We start from the raw sequence: 15489 nt of genomic DNA, 5'->3' as shown, positions 1-15489 counted from the left end.
GAGAGAGAGAGAAAGTTTTTCTCTATAATTTTGTTGAAGATATTTACAGGCCCTTTATGTTGGAATCTTCACTCTCATCTATACCTATTATTCTTACGTTTGGTCTTCTCATTTCGTCCTGGATTTCCTGGGTGTTTTGGGTTAGGAGCGTTTTGCATTTTTCATTTTCTTTGACAGTTGTGTCAATGTTTTCCATGGTATCTTCTGCATATGTGATTCTCTCTTCTATCTCTTGTATTCTGTTGGTGATGCTTGCATCTATGACTCCTGATTTCTTTCCTAGGTTTTCTATCTCCAGGGTAGTCTCTCTTTGAGATTCCTTTATTATTTCTACTTCCAATTTTTGATCCTGTATGGTTTTGTTTAACTCCTTCACCTGTTTCATTGTGTTTGCTTGCAATTCTTCAAGGGAATTTTGTGTTTCCCCTTTAAGGGCTTCTACCTGTTTACCTGTGTTCTCCTGTATTTATTTAAGGGAGTTGTTTATGTCCTTCTTAAAGTCCTCTCTCATCCTCATGAGAAGTGATTTGAAATCTGAATCCTGCTTTTCCAGTGATGAGGTGTCCAGGACTTGCTATGGTGGGAGAACTGGGTTCTGATGATGCCAGGTAGCTTTGGTTTCTGTTGCTTATATTCTTGTGCTTGTCTTTCACCATCTGGTTAACTTTAGTGCTACCTTCACTCACTGTCTCTGGCTGGAGACTGTCTTTCCAGTTATCTTGCTTGTGTCAGAACTCCTCAGAATCCAGGTGTCTCTGTGATCCTGTGATCCTAAGCTCCTGGGTGGAAGAGCTTCTGGGACTCAGGCTTCCTCTGGGATCCTGAAATCCTGCTGCTCTGAGTGCAGTGGTTCCCCCACTGCTCTACTGCTCTAGAAAGGTTGGGATATGGTGTCTTCATAGGAGCAGATCTGCTAGGTGTCTGCCCCAGACAAAAGGACCAAGCGAGGGGTCTACACTGAAAGTTTTAATATGTAGTTCGAGTTGAGAAATAGTATCCAGCCTCAACCATCCTAAAAGAAAAATTCAACCACATGGATTTTTAAATTCCAGGCAGGTTCTCATGGTCTCCTCAGAAATGGAAATTGCTAAGGTGGATGTGGGGAATTTCCTAGTGTGATAATCTTTCTTACCTAATCCTTAGTAAAATATTTTGACCAGTGAAATAGGAAACAGGGTGGAACTTTCTAAATGGGCTGATGGTCAGAGTTTAAGGATCTGTAGGGTTAAGCACCGTTTTCTTTACTCATATTCTGGGAAGAACTACAGCAGTAAGTGACAATGATAACGAAAAGTCTGTGAGGAACATTCCCGGGATGAAGTAGGTCTGAGACACATTGGATCATTCCCTGTCCTAAGAATCACAGTACACGGTCTTATTAGCCTGTGTTCTGAGAGGCCTCATAATTGAGACGCATGCTGAACTTTGTTTAAATTTTCTTTTTGAGCCCTGTCTTCCTTAAACGTAAATGCCCAAGGATCTTGCTGAGACCCACCTTGAGCCAAAGCAGGGATTTTTCACTGTGGCTGGAGGCTCGCTAAGGTCCATGCTTCAGCAGAGCACTCCTGCTAGCAGGTAAAATTAAATAAACCTAAAAAATAGTGAACAGGAAGGGACCCTGCCTCCTACATAGGATGAGAAGCCCATAGAAGGGAGAACAGGAAGATCTGAAGTGGGAGCCACAAACCCTACCTTGGAAACTGTGAGCAGGAAGTCCGTCTCAGGTGGAGGCAGTAGGGACAGCCAAAACAGGAAGTGACTGTACACATGGTTGCCTTCTGCGCAAAGACCTTAATCAGGACTGAGTCAGGACTTTTCAAGGCAATTCAATGGGGCTACATCCTCACTGTGGTTGTTACATTTGATGAGGACTTTGTGTTTTGACTGAAAGTCGTGGGATGGGGTATTGTATTCGTTTTGTCCAAATCTTACTGGCTGGTCAGCGGGGAAACCATTGAGAGTCTGAATATGAATGGGAGAAGAACAGAGAACGGAAGGTCCAGGCTTTCAGGACAGTTCTGATGAGACAATGCTTTATGGAACTGGGTGGTCGTAGTAGAGATAGTAAGACATGCTGTATCAGTTGCTTTTCTGACTGTTGTGACCACACACCCATCAACAAGTAAGTGAGGGGAAGAGGTTAATTTTGGTTTATAGTTTGAGAGTAAGTCCTTCATGGAGGGGAGGCCATGGCAGCCAGACCCTCAGTTGGACAGCAGAGTTTGACAAATCACCGCATCAGAGCTTGGTTTCTCCACTTTACGCTTCTGCTCAGGGGAGGGTCCCAACCCAGCGTACCACCCACATTGATGATCAGTCTTTCCTATTGGAAAACCATCTCATAGATGCGCGCCAAAGTTTGTACCTTAGCTGGTTCCAAGTACAGTCGAGTAACGGATGAGGAGTAGCTATCACAGGTGCCAGATTTCAGATTTAATTTGCAGGTGGAAATGTACAGCTGTGGAGATGCTTGTGGCGTGCCAGCCCGAAAACCGGGGGAATGGGATGCAGATGAATCAGGAGAAATGAACCGATCACCCAGGGAATCAACAGGAGTTGATATCAAAACATGCAGCATTTCCTTTAAGAACGTATTAGAAAATATTTTGGTAAAATAGTACCAATTAGTAATACTGGAACCTGATCCCTGCTTCTTAGCCTTCTTAGCTGGTCCCTTACTGATGAGTAACTTTAAGGAGACCTAGTATCATGAGCCTGCATATGAAGTACGCCATTCCTACCTATACAAATCGTGACAGTGTAAATAAAAAGAGGAAGGAGAATTGGAAGAGGGGATGGAAGAGAAATAAAGATGAAATATGAGTGACGGGAACAACTTCTCTATCATATTGATTTCTTCATATGGGAAGTTCCATGATGTAGCAGACAAATATGGCTCCAGGCTGGAGGATGACTTAAGAGCACTTGCTGCTTTTGTAGATGTCCCACCTTTGGTTCCTGGCACCCACAGGGACTCTCACAGTGGAAATTCCAGTTTCAGAGGATCTGGTGCCCTCTTCTGCCCTTTCCAGGCACCAGACATGTACACTGTTTGTGAACATACATGCAGACACTCCTAAAATAAAAACAAATAAATCTTTAAGAGTGTTTTAAGTAGCCAGGGTGTTGAATTCTATAGATCTTGCAGGCAAGCTATACATCTGCAAATGTGCCCTAATACTGCCGAAGGAACACAGCTTACTCAGTGTAATGGTTTTGCAGACGCCAGAGATTTTTTTTTTTTTTGGCACCTTTCTGACCTTTAATTTCCCCATCTGCAATTTGACTGTGCTGGCTTAGCATCATTCCAAAGGTCTCTCTCGTTTTCCAGAGCCAGAGTCTGTAAGTCTAATCACAGGTCTTTCCAAATTCTCATTGCTTCCAGTATCCCTTTACATCTTTGGACAAGTCTGAGCCACTGTGCTGATGAAGCTTAGCAGCTCCTATAGAGTGTGGTTTCCACTTGGGGGAGGCTTTTGTTTATGCTAATGAGGGAGCCGAGAAAGCACAATAGCAGAAACAGATGAGCAATTTCTTTGCTGAATCAGGTAATAGGTTTTCAATACTGAGAGATTATTTTCTCGGCTTCTGCGCGCTGTTTGCAGTGCTGGCAGCCACTGGCGCGCACGCACAACTCTTACGTTTAATCCCTGTTTTGCCGAAGCAATTTTTTTTTTTATCGAGGGTATCCTAGTTGAAAGCTGCTTTAATGGGTGTGATTGTAATTTAAAACTTCTCTTAATGCAAAGAAACGGAGGTAACAGTCACCTTTGTGCATGGAGAGACAGAAAAAAGTTCATCTGATTTGCTTTTAAAAAGTGGAACTTTTCACAGGGGTGAAACAAAAAAAAAAGGAAAGGCTGGCTTTGAACATAAACATTCATTCCAGGTGACACTGACAATCTCCAGATACTGAGAGATCCTTCTTTCCTTTTCTTGCAGGGTTTTTCTGGAAATGCGAATGCTGACAGCGTTGTGTACTATAGACTCCAGCCTTCAGTCAAAGCCAGGTTTCTGCGCTTCATTCCTCTAGAATGGAACCCCAAGGGCAGAATTGGGCTGCGCATCGAGGTGTTCGGGTGTGCATACCGTAAGTGTTTTGTTTACCCAACACATTGAAATAGATATCAAAGGAGAGACTTGAAAAGCCAAACTGTACCCTAAAATCAACTTTGTAGGTATGAAGAAAGACATCAGACAAGAACTATTTCAGTGGAAGGCCAGTCTTGTGACCACAGGTGCTAATATTTATTGGAATGTTCAACTTTTACATTTTAATTCGGAGATGAAGCATGTGTGCTTTCTCTTCCTTCACTCTGTGTGTGTGTGTGTGTGTACATTGCAAAGCTCTCATTACTAAACAGTCTGAGTATTTGAATATTGCATCTCCCCCAGTGGGTTATACTTGAAGCTTCAGGTTGGTACTCTGGCTTCAAGAAAAGAGACAAAGCCAGGTGGTGGTGGCACACACCTTTAATCTCAGCACTTGGGAAGCAGAAACAGGGGGATTTCTATGAGTTCAAGGCCAGCCTGGTCTACAGAAAAAGTTCCAGGACAGCCAGGGCTACACAGAGAAACCCTGTGTCAAAAAGAGAAGAGACCTCAGTCCATTTAGTACGTATGGTCAGCCAGCTTGTATGAAAGCTGAGTATTTTGCTCTGTAGCCTAAAAATAATATTCAAAGGAATTCATTTTTAAATGTGCCATGCCCTCAGCATAAATTAAAACAGACAAGGAAGATCTCTGCCAGAATATAAAATGTCTTTGAAATATCTTCACATAAAAAAAAAAAAGGCAGAAACCACAGATTTTCATTTAGGCACTCCACAATGAGGCATTCTGTCACACATTTTTGTTTGTTTGTTTATTTATGTGTTTCTGTAGGGAAGGGACCTAAGAGTTGTTAATAGTCCACTCATGCCACACCATCCTATAAGGGGCTCTGTAATTATAGAGCAGTAAGTTGGTTAACATGATCCACAGCCATCAGGCACACAAACTGGGGTTTGGAGAGATTCAGGCTTTGACCTAATGTCTTGCAACTAACCCTTGAGAAACTCCAGGATCAAACCCAGGACTGTTCGATTTTACTGCATCATTACCTTTCTAATAAATTTTTATTTATTATTTATTTATTTATTTATTTATTTATTTATTTTTGTCACTAAATCTTCCCTGTGTCACATATATCCTGTCACCTCAGGATATTATCCTGGCTAAGTTCTGCTTCCTTTTACTAACAGAAAAGAAAAACACATGTCATAAGGAAGTCAGATGAGTTGAAGAAGTCTTTAAAGATTTCTGTTTTATCAGTTTAGCTGTGTGTCTGTGTGAATATGTGCATATATGTGCAGATTCCCTTGGAGGTCAGAAGAGGGCGTCAGATTCCCTAAAGCTTGTGTTACAGATAGTTGTGTATTAACAAATGTGGGTTCTGGGGATGGAACTAGGGTCCTCTGGAAGAGCAGTTTATGCTCTTAATTGGTAGGTCAACCTTCAACCAATGATCATTGGTGAAGTTTTAAAAACTCTGTCCGGCCAAGAGTTCATATTGTATAGACTGCTTGGAGCTCCTGGCATATTTTAATGATGTACCTGCTCCGCAATGCCATCATCAATGTCATCAATCAACAACTTTTGTCCCTTTAGGCTTCTAGGACTGTTGTAATATTTGATGAAATAATAATTTAATTAGCAAAAGCACAACTACCAATATTAATAGCATTAATATTCCCGATTCTAAAAGCAGAAAGAACTTGCCTGAGTGCTTACTGTATGCACTAGGGTGTTTCTCTGTGTGTATGTGCAACATGTGTATGTGTTTTTCTGCATGCTTATGTATGTGTGGTTGCATGTGCCCATGTGTGTGGAGGCCAAAGGTTGCTATCAGGGGTCTTCCTCTATCCTGTCTCTCTGTCTCTGTCTCTGTCTCTGTCTCTGTCTCTCTCTCTCTCTCTCTCTCTCTCTCTCTTTCTGACTTTCACTGAACCTGGAGTTCACTGACTCTACTAGACTGTCTTTTGGGGAGCCCATAGGGTTGCTTCCATGTCTATCGTTCCAATGTTGGGGCTAAAGGCATGTAGAGCTGTGTCTGGCTTTTCACGTGGGTGCTGGGAATCTGAACTGAGTTATCAAGTTCTGTGAGTGCTTCTTATAGACATGTACAAAGACATGTATGATGTCTCAAAGGAAGCCAGGAAGCTATGACAAGATAGCTCTTCCATTTTCCTTTTTCGCAAAAGAGAACTGAGGCTTGGGTTGGTTGACTTGCACAGGCTACACAGACAGGAAGTGGCAGAGCTGGGCTTGCAGCCAGGTCTCCTGGAGTCCAGGACTTGAGCTCCTTTATCCTGTAGCTGCTGGATCAGAGAGATGAGATCCAGAGTAGCTTTCTTCTCACCATCTGCCCAGCTGGACTGCTGGCTTTCTTGGCTTCCATGGCACAGCCTAGCTGCTCTGAGTGTCTTAGTTTCTCATTTCATAATTTTCAAACCTGGAAAACAAATCACCCTTTAAAAAATAGCCTATGGTAATCAAGTTCCAGAAACCAGAATGTGGACAAAAAGATGTATTTATAACACATATTGTTATTGTTATTTTTGTTGTTGTTATTATTGATTTGGGGATTGAATCTAGTACCTGCTATGTACTAGACAGGTGTTCTACCATGAATCTATATCCCGAACCTGTCTTTAGATCCTGGAGGTTAGCCAAACTCATACATGCTTAGTGGACAGTGAAGGGAAAGAAAATCAAACTGCTTTGTATTGACAATTGTATTCTCTATGGAGCATTCATTTTGCAAAATATTTAACACAGCAGTGTAAGAACTGATATGGTTTGTGGATATACCATGCTATGGATCATTTTTTCAACACAGTCTAATCTAATTCTTACGTTTCCCAGGGTAAACTGAGTCTGGAGGAAGTAAAGCAATCTAGCTACTTTCAATACTTGGCGGCACCTTTTGATGTTTGACTGTAAATTCCATGCTGTTTTGCTGAAACCAAATTATTACTTAGAATACCCACAGGTTAGTGCCTCATGAGTTTGAGAGTTCTATGAGTTCTTTCTGATGTCACATGACTGAGGATAACCTAAGTGACATCCCAGTGTCCAAGGTCTATGACTCTTTGGAACTCTCATAATTCTTCCTTTATTTTATTGTGAATATGTTTACTGTTTTGAGGAAAAGCACTTTCCCTTCCTGCCAATCAGTCTCCCGTTCTCACTGACCCATGTCTTAAGTACTAGTATATTTTAAACTCAGCAGCATAGACTAAAATGCTATGACAGGAGCTGATGTAAAATGATAGATGTGTAGTTTTAAATTATTAAAAGATACAAAGTAATAAGTTTAATGGAAAAATAGTTTCATAAGAGAGCTAGAAACCAACTTAAAATTGCCTTGGATGTCAATGACTTTGAGGAATGGGTTGGATATATTTACTTTAATCTCTCGATTGACTGACCCTCATGGTCAGGTTCTCCCATTATTTATGTCATCATCCTTGCATGAGTATTAATTGATTACACATGATCCCATAAAGTCAACACATATTGAACAGCTATTATGAGCCAAAGAGCATTATTTGTTGGCATTTTCTCATTTAGTTTGAATAGCACAGAGGAATAGGTACACAAATCTCACTGTTTTATGCAGGAATAGAAGGAGACAAGCAGAAATTCTGACCTAATGAGCCATAGACCTGCTTTCAGTCACTGGACATAGATATAGCTAGAACCATTAGCTTTTCTTACTCATGAATAAAAGGGTGAAACACTCATTGCTATGATTTGTTTGCAACTCTTTTGAGTGGTGTAGACAAGATCAGGCTGAATTTGTTCTAGATATAGGAGGGTATTCTTCTACAACATCTTTAAATAGGAGACAATGGTATTTGGGGAGAGGACAAGGTCTTCTTCCTGGATCACAGCCATGAGATGCCGTCTATGCTCAGTGAAGCAAGCCTCATCCAACTGCTTCTTCCTATATGTACTCACCTAACATAGTTAGGGTAGGCATTGTCTGTGCCATTCATTCAAGATCAATGACCATCAAAGTGTCTTACATCTGACATAGAAGAAAGGGGACCATAGAAATATCAGGAACTTTGCCCAAGATTAGACAACACACATTAGACCCAAGATCTAAAATGAATGACATCACTATCCAAAGTTAGTGCTCTTCACAACTGCTTCATTCCTATATCTATTCACAAATAAGTATGTACTGGCATTTTCTCGGAGATAGTTTTACTACATATTGTATATTATTATTGTTTATTATTTATTGTATTAAGTATACTACATATAAAGTATGAAGTATACTGTATATACTATATAAAGTACAACATATACTATATGTTGTATAAAATATACTATATAGAGAAATTCTAAAATAGCATATATTTTATTAAATAAGATAGGTGGTGCAATGTTGAAATACATTGTACTTATCAAATGCAAAGTAATGTAGCTTGTGAGATGCTGTAGCATATGAATGTGAGGAACAAAGGCTGAGGTGAATAAAAGAAGTTGATAATAGTATATTTTGAAATTAAAATATATTTTCTCATAGGAAGCTTGAAGGAGATTCCAGATAGAAAAAGTGATTCTATTCAGTCAGATGCAGGAATGAGGGTTGATGGGTCATGGAATAATTGATTTTATTCCATAAAAACTGGTCCTATTCAGTCAAATAAAGGAAAGGGTGTTGATGGATCATGGGATAATTAGCTTTAATTTGCAACTTGATACAACCTTGAATCATCTGGGAAAAGAGTTTCAGTGAAGAGATTGTCCATATTGTGTTGATAGGCATATCTAAAGGGAGATTGTTTTGATTATGTTAGTTCATTTGGGAGGTGCCAACCCCTTGTGGGAGGCATCACTCCTTAGGCTAGAGAAGCAGTTTGCATTTGTCAATGGTGGCTCAGGTTAGAGGGTTAAATATGTAGATAGAAGCAGAATTTTAGACTTTTGATGCCATCTATGCAAGACAACTGGTATACCATACTGAAACAGCAATCCAGGAGGGATAGAAGGTCAGCATCAAGAGTCCCCTGAGGATACTTATGCATCAGAGCTAGATCACTGTGTGAGGGGATACTGAATCCTTGCATCTACAAAACGGAGAAGGTGGTATTATCTCTTGGGACAGCACACTGGAGAATGAATAGGCAGTTGAAGAGAACAGAGGGGTAATTAATCCTGTTGTTGAGTCATCGAGTTCAAGTACCTATGAAATATGGAGCCAACTCCAAGCCTTTAGGTTGACCATGTAGAACTGAAACATGCATAAATTCATTTCTTAGTAAATCATAAAATGTTCTCCTGTATCAGTGCTAATGAAATAATGAAGCACTAAGTTCTAACAACTATGTGCATCTTGAAAAACGGAAATGCTTCTCTACAACTGGGGCAGGCCACCCATGCACTTAATCTATTTGTTTATTTTTATAATTAATTTTATATTATTTTATATCTTGTCACATTTAGTGTGTGTGTGTGTGTGTGTGTGTGTGTGTGTGCAATGGTGCACATGTGAAGGTCAGAGAGAAACTCTCAGGAGCCAGATCTCTCTTTTTTCCAGGTAAGTCCTAAAGCTCAAACTCACATTGTCAGGCTTGGCAGCAAGTCCTTTTACCCAATGAGCCCTATTTTTCACATTTTTTTCAACCACCTTCTCCACATGTGTCTAAAACATGTGCCTACTAAAGTTATAGACTCAAGCTGTCCTGTGATCAGTTCAGGGAAAATGGCTATTGTGAGACCCACGTGTACTTTTTTATTGCTCTCTGCCCCAACAAGTTAGAGCAACAACTCATTATGAAGAGATGCCAGGTGGGTGGAAAATCCGTATCAGAGAGCCTGATCCACTTTAATGTCAGCAAACCTGAAGTTGTCTCCTGAGCAATGAGAGAAGCAGAAGCTAAATTTTATGGCATCAAAGGGAAAGTATAAATTTTAGATAATGTTGGCCCCTGCAGTTGTAAGCACATTTATAGATCTGGAGAAGAGACGGATGGGAGAAAGTGAGCGATGGAAGACAGGAAGGAAAAGAGAGTTAAGCCTTTGATTCGATGACGGGATATATGTGTTCCAAAGACAAGCGCAGGAGTGTAAATAAAATCAGGGATCGGAAAGTTGCTGGGTGAATGTGAATGTCTTGGGCATGCCCTAAGGGAGTGAGGATTAGACCACAGGAGGTGATGTTCATAATTCTGACTGATTTGCTTCAGCAATTGTCCTTAGTCTGCACTTACAATTCCTTGCCTGCAATCTTGAGTGAGGATCCTTATTTTGTAGCCCATGGTCTTATCTTATTGCTCATCTACAGAATAAGAATATCCAACTATTTAGCCATACTGAACTAATTTCTGTTGCTGTGACATGCCACAATTTCATGTTTTTTTCTAGCCCTGAGGGCTTTGTATCGTGCCTATAGCAATTGCTCCGTACTCTGCTTTCGTTCTTCTACCGAGATAATTACCTTCTCTCTGCAAGTAATAGGTGCTCTCAACTTCCCTCATATGCCACTTTCAGACCTAAGAATATTTTCAACTGTCACCAAAGCAGTCTTTCTTCTCCACAGTGTGTCCCCATTGTCCTGGTACACAACAGGTTCCCCTTTCTGTTATCAATATTCTGGGTAGACGGATGAATGAATGGATGCATTTGGATGAGCCTCGGGTAGGCTTTCCCCATTATCCAAGCAGCATGTCTAATCTCTGACAGTGAGGAACAGGGCACAGGGAGAACTGCATGAGAAGACTTGATGAGCAGAAATGTAGAAAAGTACTGAACTATGGTATTTAATGGCTTAAATATTGACTGTGTGAGAGCAAATTATGGGTTTTATTCATTGAAGAGAACATAAGTCAATCATTACGAAGCTCATGCTAACTTTTAAAAAAATAGAAATCCACATTTAATAATGCCCCAAAAACTGAAAGCTGGAATTATACACTGTGTTCTAATAGACATGAAACCATCAACCTAAGAAGGGGAAAAGGTTGCTCTGGCCCATTTGGAAGTTTGGTTCACAATCTATTGGCTTGTTGATGTGGGGCCTGAGGTAGCGCCATGAGTAACACCTGTAGTAACACCATGAGATAAAGCTGCTCATTTCATAGTTGGGGCATGAATGAAAGAGATAAACGGAAGAGACAGAGGGTCCACAGTGCTTTTTGAAGCATGCTGAAAGACTGACTAGCTATTAGACTGTATTTCTTAATGTTTACACCATTTCCTACTGTATTAGGAGCAAAGGGCAAGCCTTGACTACATAGACCTTTAGAGGACACTTAAAATCTAGAGTATAACAATGTCATCAGTAGATTTCAGCTCCCCAGGGTGAAAATAATACCTGTCTTAGTCGCTGTTCTATTGCTGTGAAGAGACACCATGACCAAGGCAACATTTATTTAAAAAGTATTAATTTAATTGTGGACTTGTTTACCTTTCCAGAGGGTTAGTTCATTATCATCATGGCATGGGCATGGTGGGAGCAAGGCAGCCCTAATGCACTGGAACAGTAGCTGAGAGATGCAGCCTGATCCTCAAGTAGAGAGAACACTGAGCCTAATGTAGGCTTTTGAAACCTCAAAGCCCACCCCCTGTGACTCACTTCCTCCAACAAGGCCACACCTTCTAATCCTTCTCAAATGATGCCACTCACTAGACTAAACATTCAACTATATGGGCCTACTGGGAGACATTTTTACTCAAACTACCGTAATACTCAAAGAAAGCAAGGTAGTAATTTTCCTGCTTTAAGGATTCTATCTCTTCTATCATGTGCCTTGCTTGGACAGAACGTTAAAAGCAGTTCCTTTATGAGAAAGGAAAGCTATAATTCAATTAAACACCTATTTATCCAGCAAGTTTCTCATAATAACGGCTGAAAGTTTGACCAGGTAACTTAGACACAGCTCTTTATCTGTTCATCTGTAAGACAGAGCTGAAGGATCCTATTTTGTGTCCAATTGAAAAGGAAACTAGCTTCTAGTGAGCTCAAGTTTGAATGGACAAATTCTCTCATTCTTTGTAAAGCTTTTATATAGTTCTAATTTGTTTTTACTTGGCACGTAATGTTCTATCAATGCTGCCACAAGTTAGCATTACAATACTAGAAGAAAGAACTGTGCAAACTATGAAAATCTTCACGTACACAAAGAGTTCAGGAGTCATTGAGAAGGCCCCTACAATCCCACTACAGAAACATTTAGCATCAATTGAAGTATGCACACAACTTCAAAACATATCAAGTATATGTAAATCAAGGGGTTCGTGACAATGTTTATTTTTGAAGATTTATTTTTGAAAATTATGTGTGTGTTTCAATGGACATGTGAATACAATGTCTGTAGAGGCCAGAAGAGGGAGTTGGATTCCACGGAGCTGGAGGCACAAGTGGTTGTTAGCTGTTAGGCATGGACATGGGAAACAAATTTGGAACTTCAGCAAGAGGGCAAAATTTTAACTGTTGAGCCATCTCCATAGCTCATTCTTTTGTAATAGAAACACTACATTCTCTTCCTCTTTCCTTCCTTTCTTTCTCTCTTTCTCTTTCTCTCTCTCTCTCTCTCTCTCTCTCTCTCTCTCTTGATATGTGTGTGTGTGTGTGTGTGTGTGTGTGTGTGTGTGTCTTCGAGGACAATCTGTGAGAAATAATTCCCTCATTATACCATGTAGGTCCCATGGTCTGAATTTAGATCATTGGGTCATCAGGTTATCAGGTCATTATTTGGCAGGAAGCCCTACTATCTTACTGGTCCCATGACAATAATGTTTAACAGTCCTATTAGTCACATATGAGAGACATGAAGGTACCAATTTCAATTTTGAAAGCTAATAAAAGTAAAAGCTATGTTTCTCTCATAATCTCCAGAATATTCTATAATATGAGGTTATCAAATACAACAGAGAGTGTTTCTTTTTTCCTTTTAACTAGGAAATAATATTTTAAAATATAATAGTAGCGAAAACATACCCATTTGGCAACCTTGGATAAATGAATGGACTACAGTAATTACAAACGTTCGAAAAAAAGATAAATGACTTTATTTTTGGTATGTTGGGTCAGAACAGCTTTTATTGGGTTAACTTGGTGCCTATAACAAGTAAACATACCAGATAGATATTTTAAAAAAAAACTTCCTCAGAGCTCTGTAATTCATTTCAAAGCAGGTAGAAACTTGAAAGCATTGGATTCTATAAAGCCAAGAAGCACATTCCAGGAGATGCATATTCAACTGGCAACTTTCTAAGGACAAGAGGAAAGTTTATCAGCCATTTCAGACTTAGGAGATAGAGGCCAGAGTTCCAGGCCTCCAGAGAGGCTAGAAGTTGAGAAGAGAATGGCCAAAAGAAGGTTATCAGTGGAGAGCTCCAGCTCCTTCATACCCCCAATTCTTGGCTAATTTCTGAACACTGTGTACCTAAGATGAGATACCCAGGAGGCAGCAGGAGATACAGAAGATGCAGTTTTAGAGACTTATAGCATCCATGCAGTGTTAGGAAGGCCATGCTTACAGTTCAAGTCCTGCCAGTTAGAGGAGCAGTTAAACACATTGAGCTTTGAACTGGAAGACCATAGTGACAGTGAAAGCGCTGGCCACACTTGAGGACCAATGGTTTACTCTTAGGAGTAATAACAAACCCAAAATACAGAAACCCACAAGCAGGTCATTTCATGGTCCTGGTGACCTGCTTGAAATGGTACTTCCTATGGGCTATTTCCATTTTCTCCCTCTATGTCAACCCTTCAATCTTCTCCATTTCCCAGTGCCACTCATTCACTACCTTTCATTTCCTTGCCTGACCTCCATTCACATGTGTTTAGTTTAGATATCTTAACCACAGAGATGTACCTCATTGCCAATATAATTTAAATATATCTAGCTCAATCCTTCCTGTAACTCTATTTTCATATACCATTTACAATTTGAAAGCACTTCTGGGCTCAGTAGGTAGATTAGTGTTTTTCACTTTAGATTGGGGGACTTTTGAGGACAGGATGTGATCACTGTTGAAATAGTGACTTCCATGGTGGCATGTGGCATAGTCTATGTGTAATAAAAATTGATAAATAGATGCATGAAAAGTATTTTTATATAGTTTCTGGAGAGATGATTAAGAACATGGATATCTCCTTCAGAAGGTCCAAGTTCCCTTTTCTGCATCAATATCAGGAGGCACACAGTTGCCTGTAACTCCAGTTCCAGGGCATCTGATACCCTCTCTGGCCATTGAGAACACTGCACTCATATGCATAAACCTAACACAGACACATAATTAAAAATAAATCTTTAAAGATATTTTCATATAAGCTCAATAATGAGATAGTGCACAAAAGCAAATTCATTACATTCAAAGCGTAACAGTTGATTAAAAGAGAGAGAGACAACACTGAGGTGAATAAATGATGCTAGATATTCTTAACAAAATGGTGTGACTGTCATCCACATTGGGACACTGTGGTACTTCCATTTGGTCTCAAGAGAACCTTTGGTAATATGAAACATGACATTTAATCTCTTCATCTTCCATGTAAGGAAAAAATTCTTTAGGTATAAAAGACTTTGGCAACATCGTGTAGGTTACTAATAAAACCAGAGACTGAAATACAACTTGTATCATCTCACAACCTACTAAAATGGCCTTGCCAGAGCAAATGCTACTGGTTTCATCTACCCAGAAAGTTTGTTTCAATGGATATTTAAGCACAGAATTCAAGTTCAGCACCTCAACCTATTGCTGACTTTCAGTCCATTTATTTAGAGCCATGGCAGAGGAGTCACTGTGTTTTGTGGTTCTGTGTAGAGCCTACTTCTATTCCTCCTTCCGTTTTATGATATTTGTTTGAGTTGTTTTAGAAGTAGGAGGGCCTTAAATCATCCTTGGTTCCTTTATGCTTCTATGCAAAAATAGTATAACCCATTTCCTGTTGATTTCTTGAGTGCTTGGTCTCCAACCTGATTCAGTAATGCAGGTCTCAAGTGCCTATCCATCACCCTGCTGCTTGAATATCTCACTATATAATAGTTTAACGGTGACTCCATTTGATTTATATTTCTTAGTTTAGTAATTCATGGGTAATAATTCTCACATAAAGAAACTGTATGCTTGCTGTTAAAAGCTGACTTCACTTTTAACCAAGAAGCATTTGTCCTACAACCCCTTTCTCCAGCTCATAGAAGGTCTGTATTAATTTTATTTTTTGATATTTAAAGATAAACCTCCTTTAGTGTGTGTGTGTGTGTGTGTATGTGTGTGTGTGTATGTGTGTGTGTGTATGTGTGTGTGTGTGTATATCTGAGTATAGGCACACCTGGTTTCAGATGCCCTTGGAGGCCAAAGGTGAGTGTCAGATCTCCCTGGATCTGTAGTTAGTTGTGAGAAGCCTAACATTGTTTCAGTGATTCAAAACAGGGTCCTCTATAAGAAGTCTTAACTGCTGAGCTGTCTCTCCAGCCCCTAAAG

The 15489-nt window shown here is 39.9% G+C and overlaps 1 protein-coding gene across 6 annotated transcripts in view; it reads left to right on the top strand.

The window, feature by feature from the left end:
• Nucleotides 1–15489, top strand: part of Cntnap4 (contactin associated protein like 4) — a 290486-nt gene that overhangs the window by 155606 nt on the left and 119391 nt on the right. For all 6 annotated transcript variants that reach the window (XM_028768648.1, XM_028768649.1, XM_028768651.1 and 3 more), the window contains exon 4: nt 3943–4090. In XM_028768648.1, coding sequence (XP_028624481.1) covers nt 3943–4090 — 148 coding nt within the window. The remainder of the gene's footprint in view (nt 1–3942; nt 4091–15489) is intronic.

Source organism: Grammomys surdaster, unplaced genomic scaffold, assembly GCF_004785775.1.
Source record: "Grammomys surdaster isolate TR1022 unplaced genomic scaffold, NIH_TR_1.0 187, whole genome shotgun sequence".
In the NCBI taxonomy this organism is placed as follows: Eukaryota; Metazoa; Chordata; class Mammalia; order Rodentia; family Muridae; genus Grammomys; species Grammomys surdaster.
Note: the sequence above shows the minus strand (reverse complement) of the source record. Positions and strands in the feature narration are given on the sequence as shown.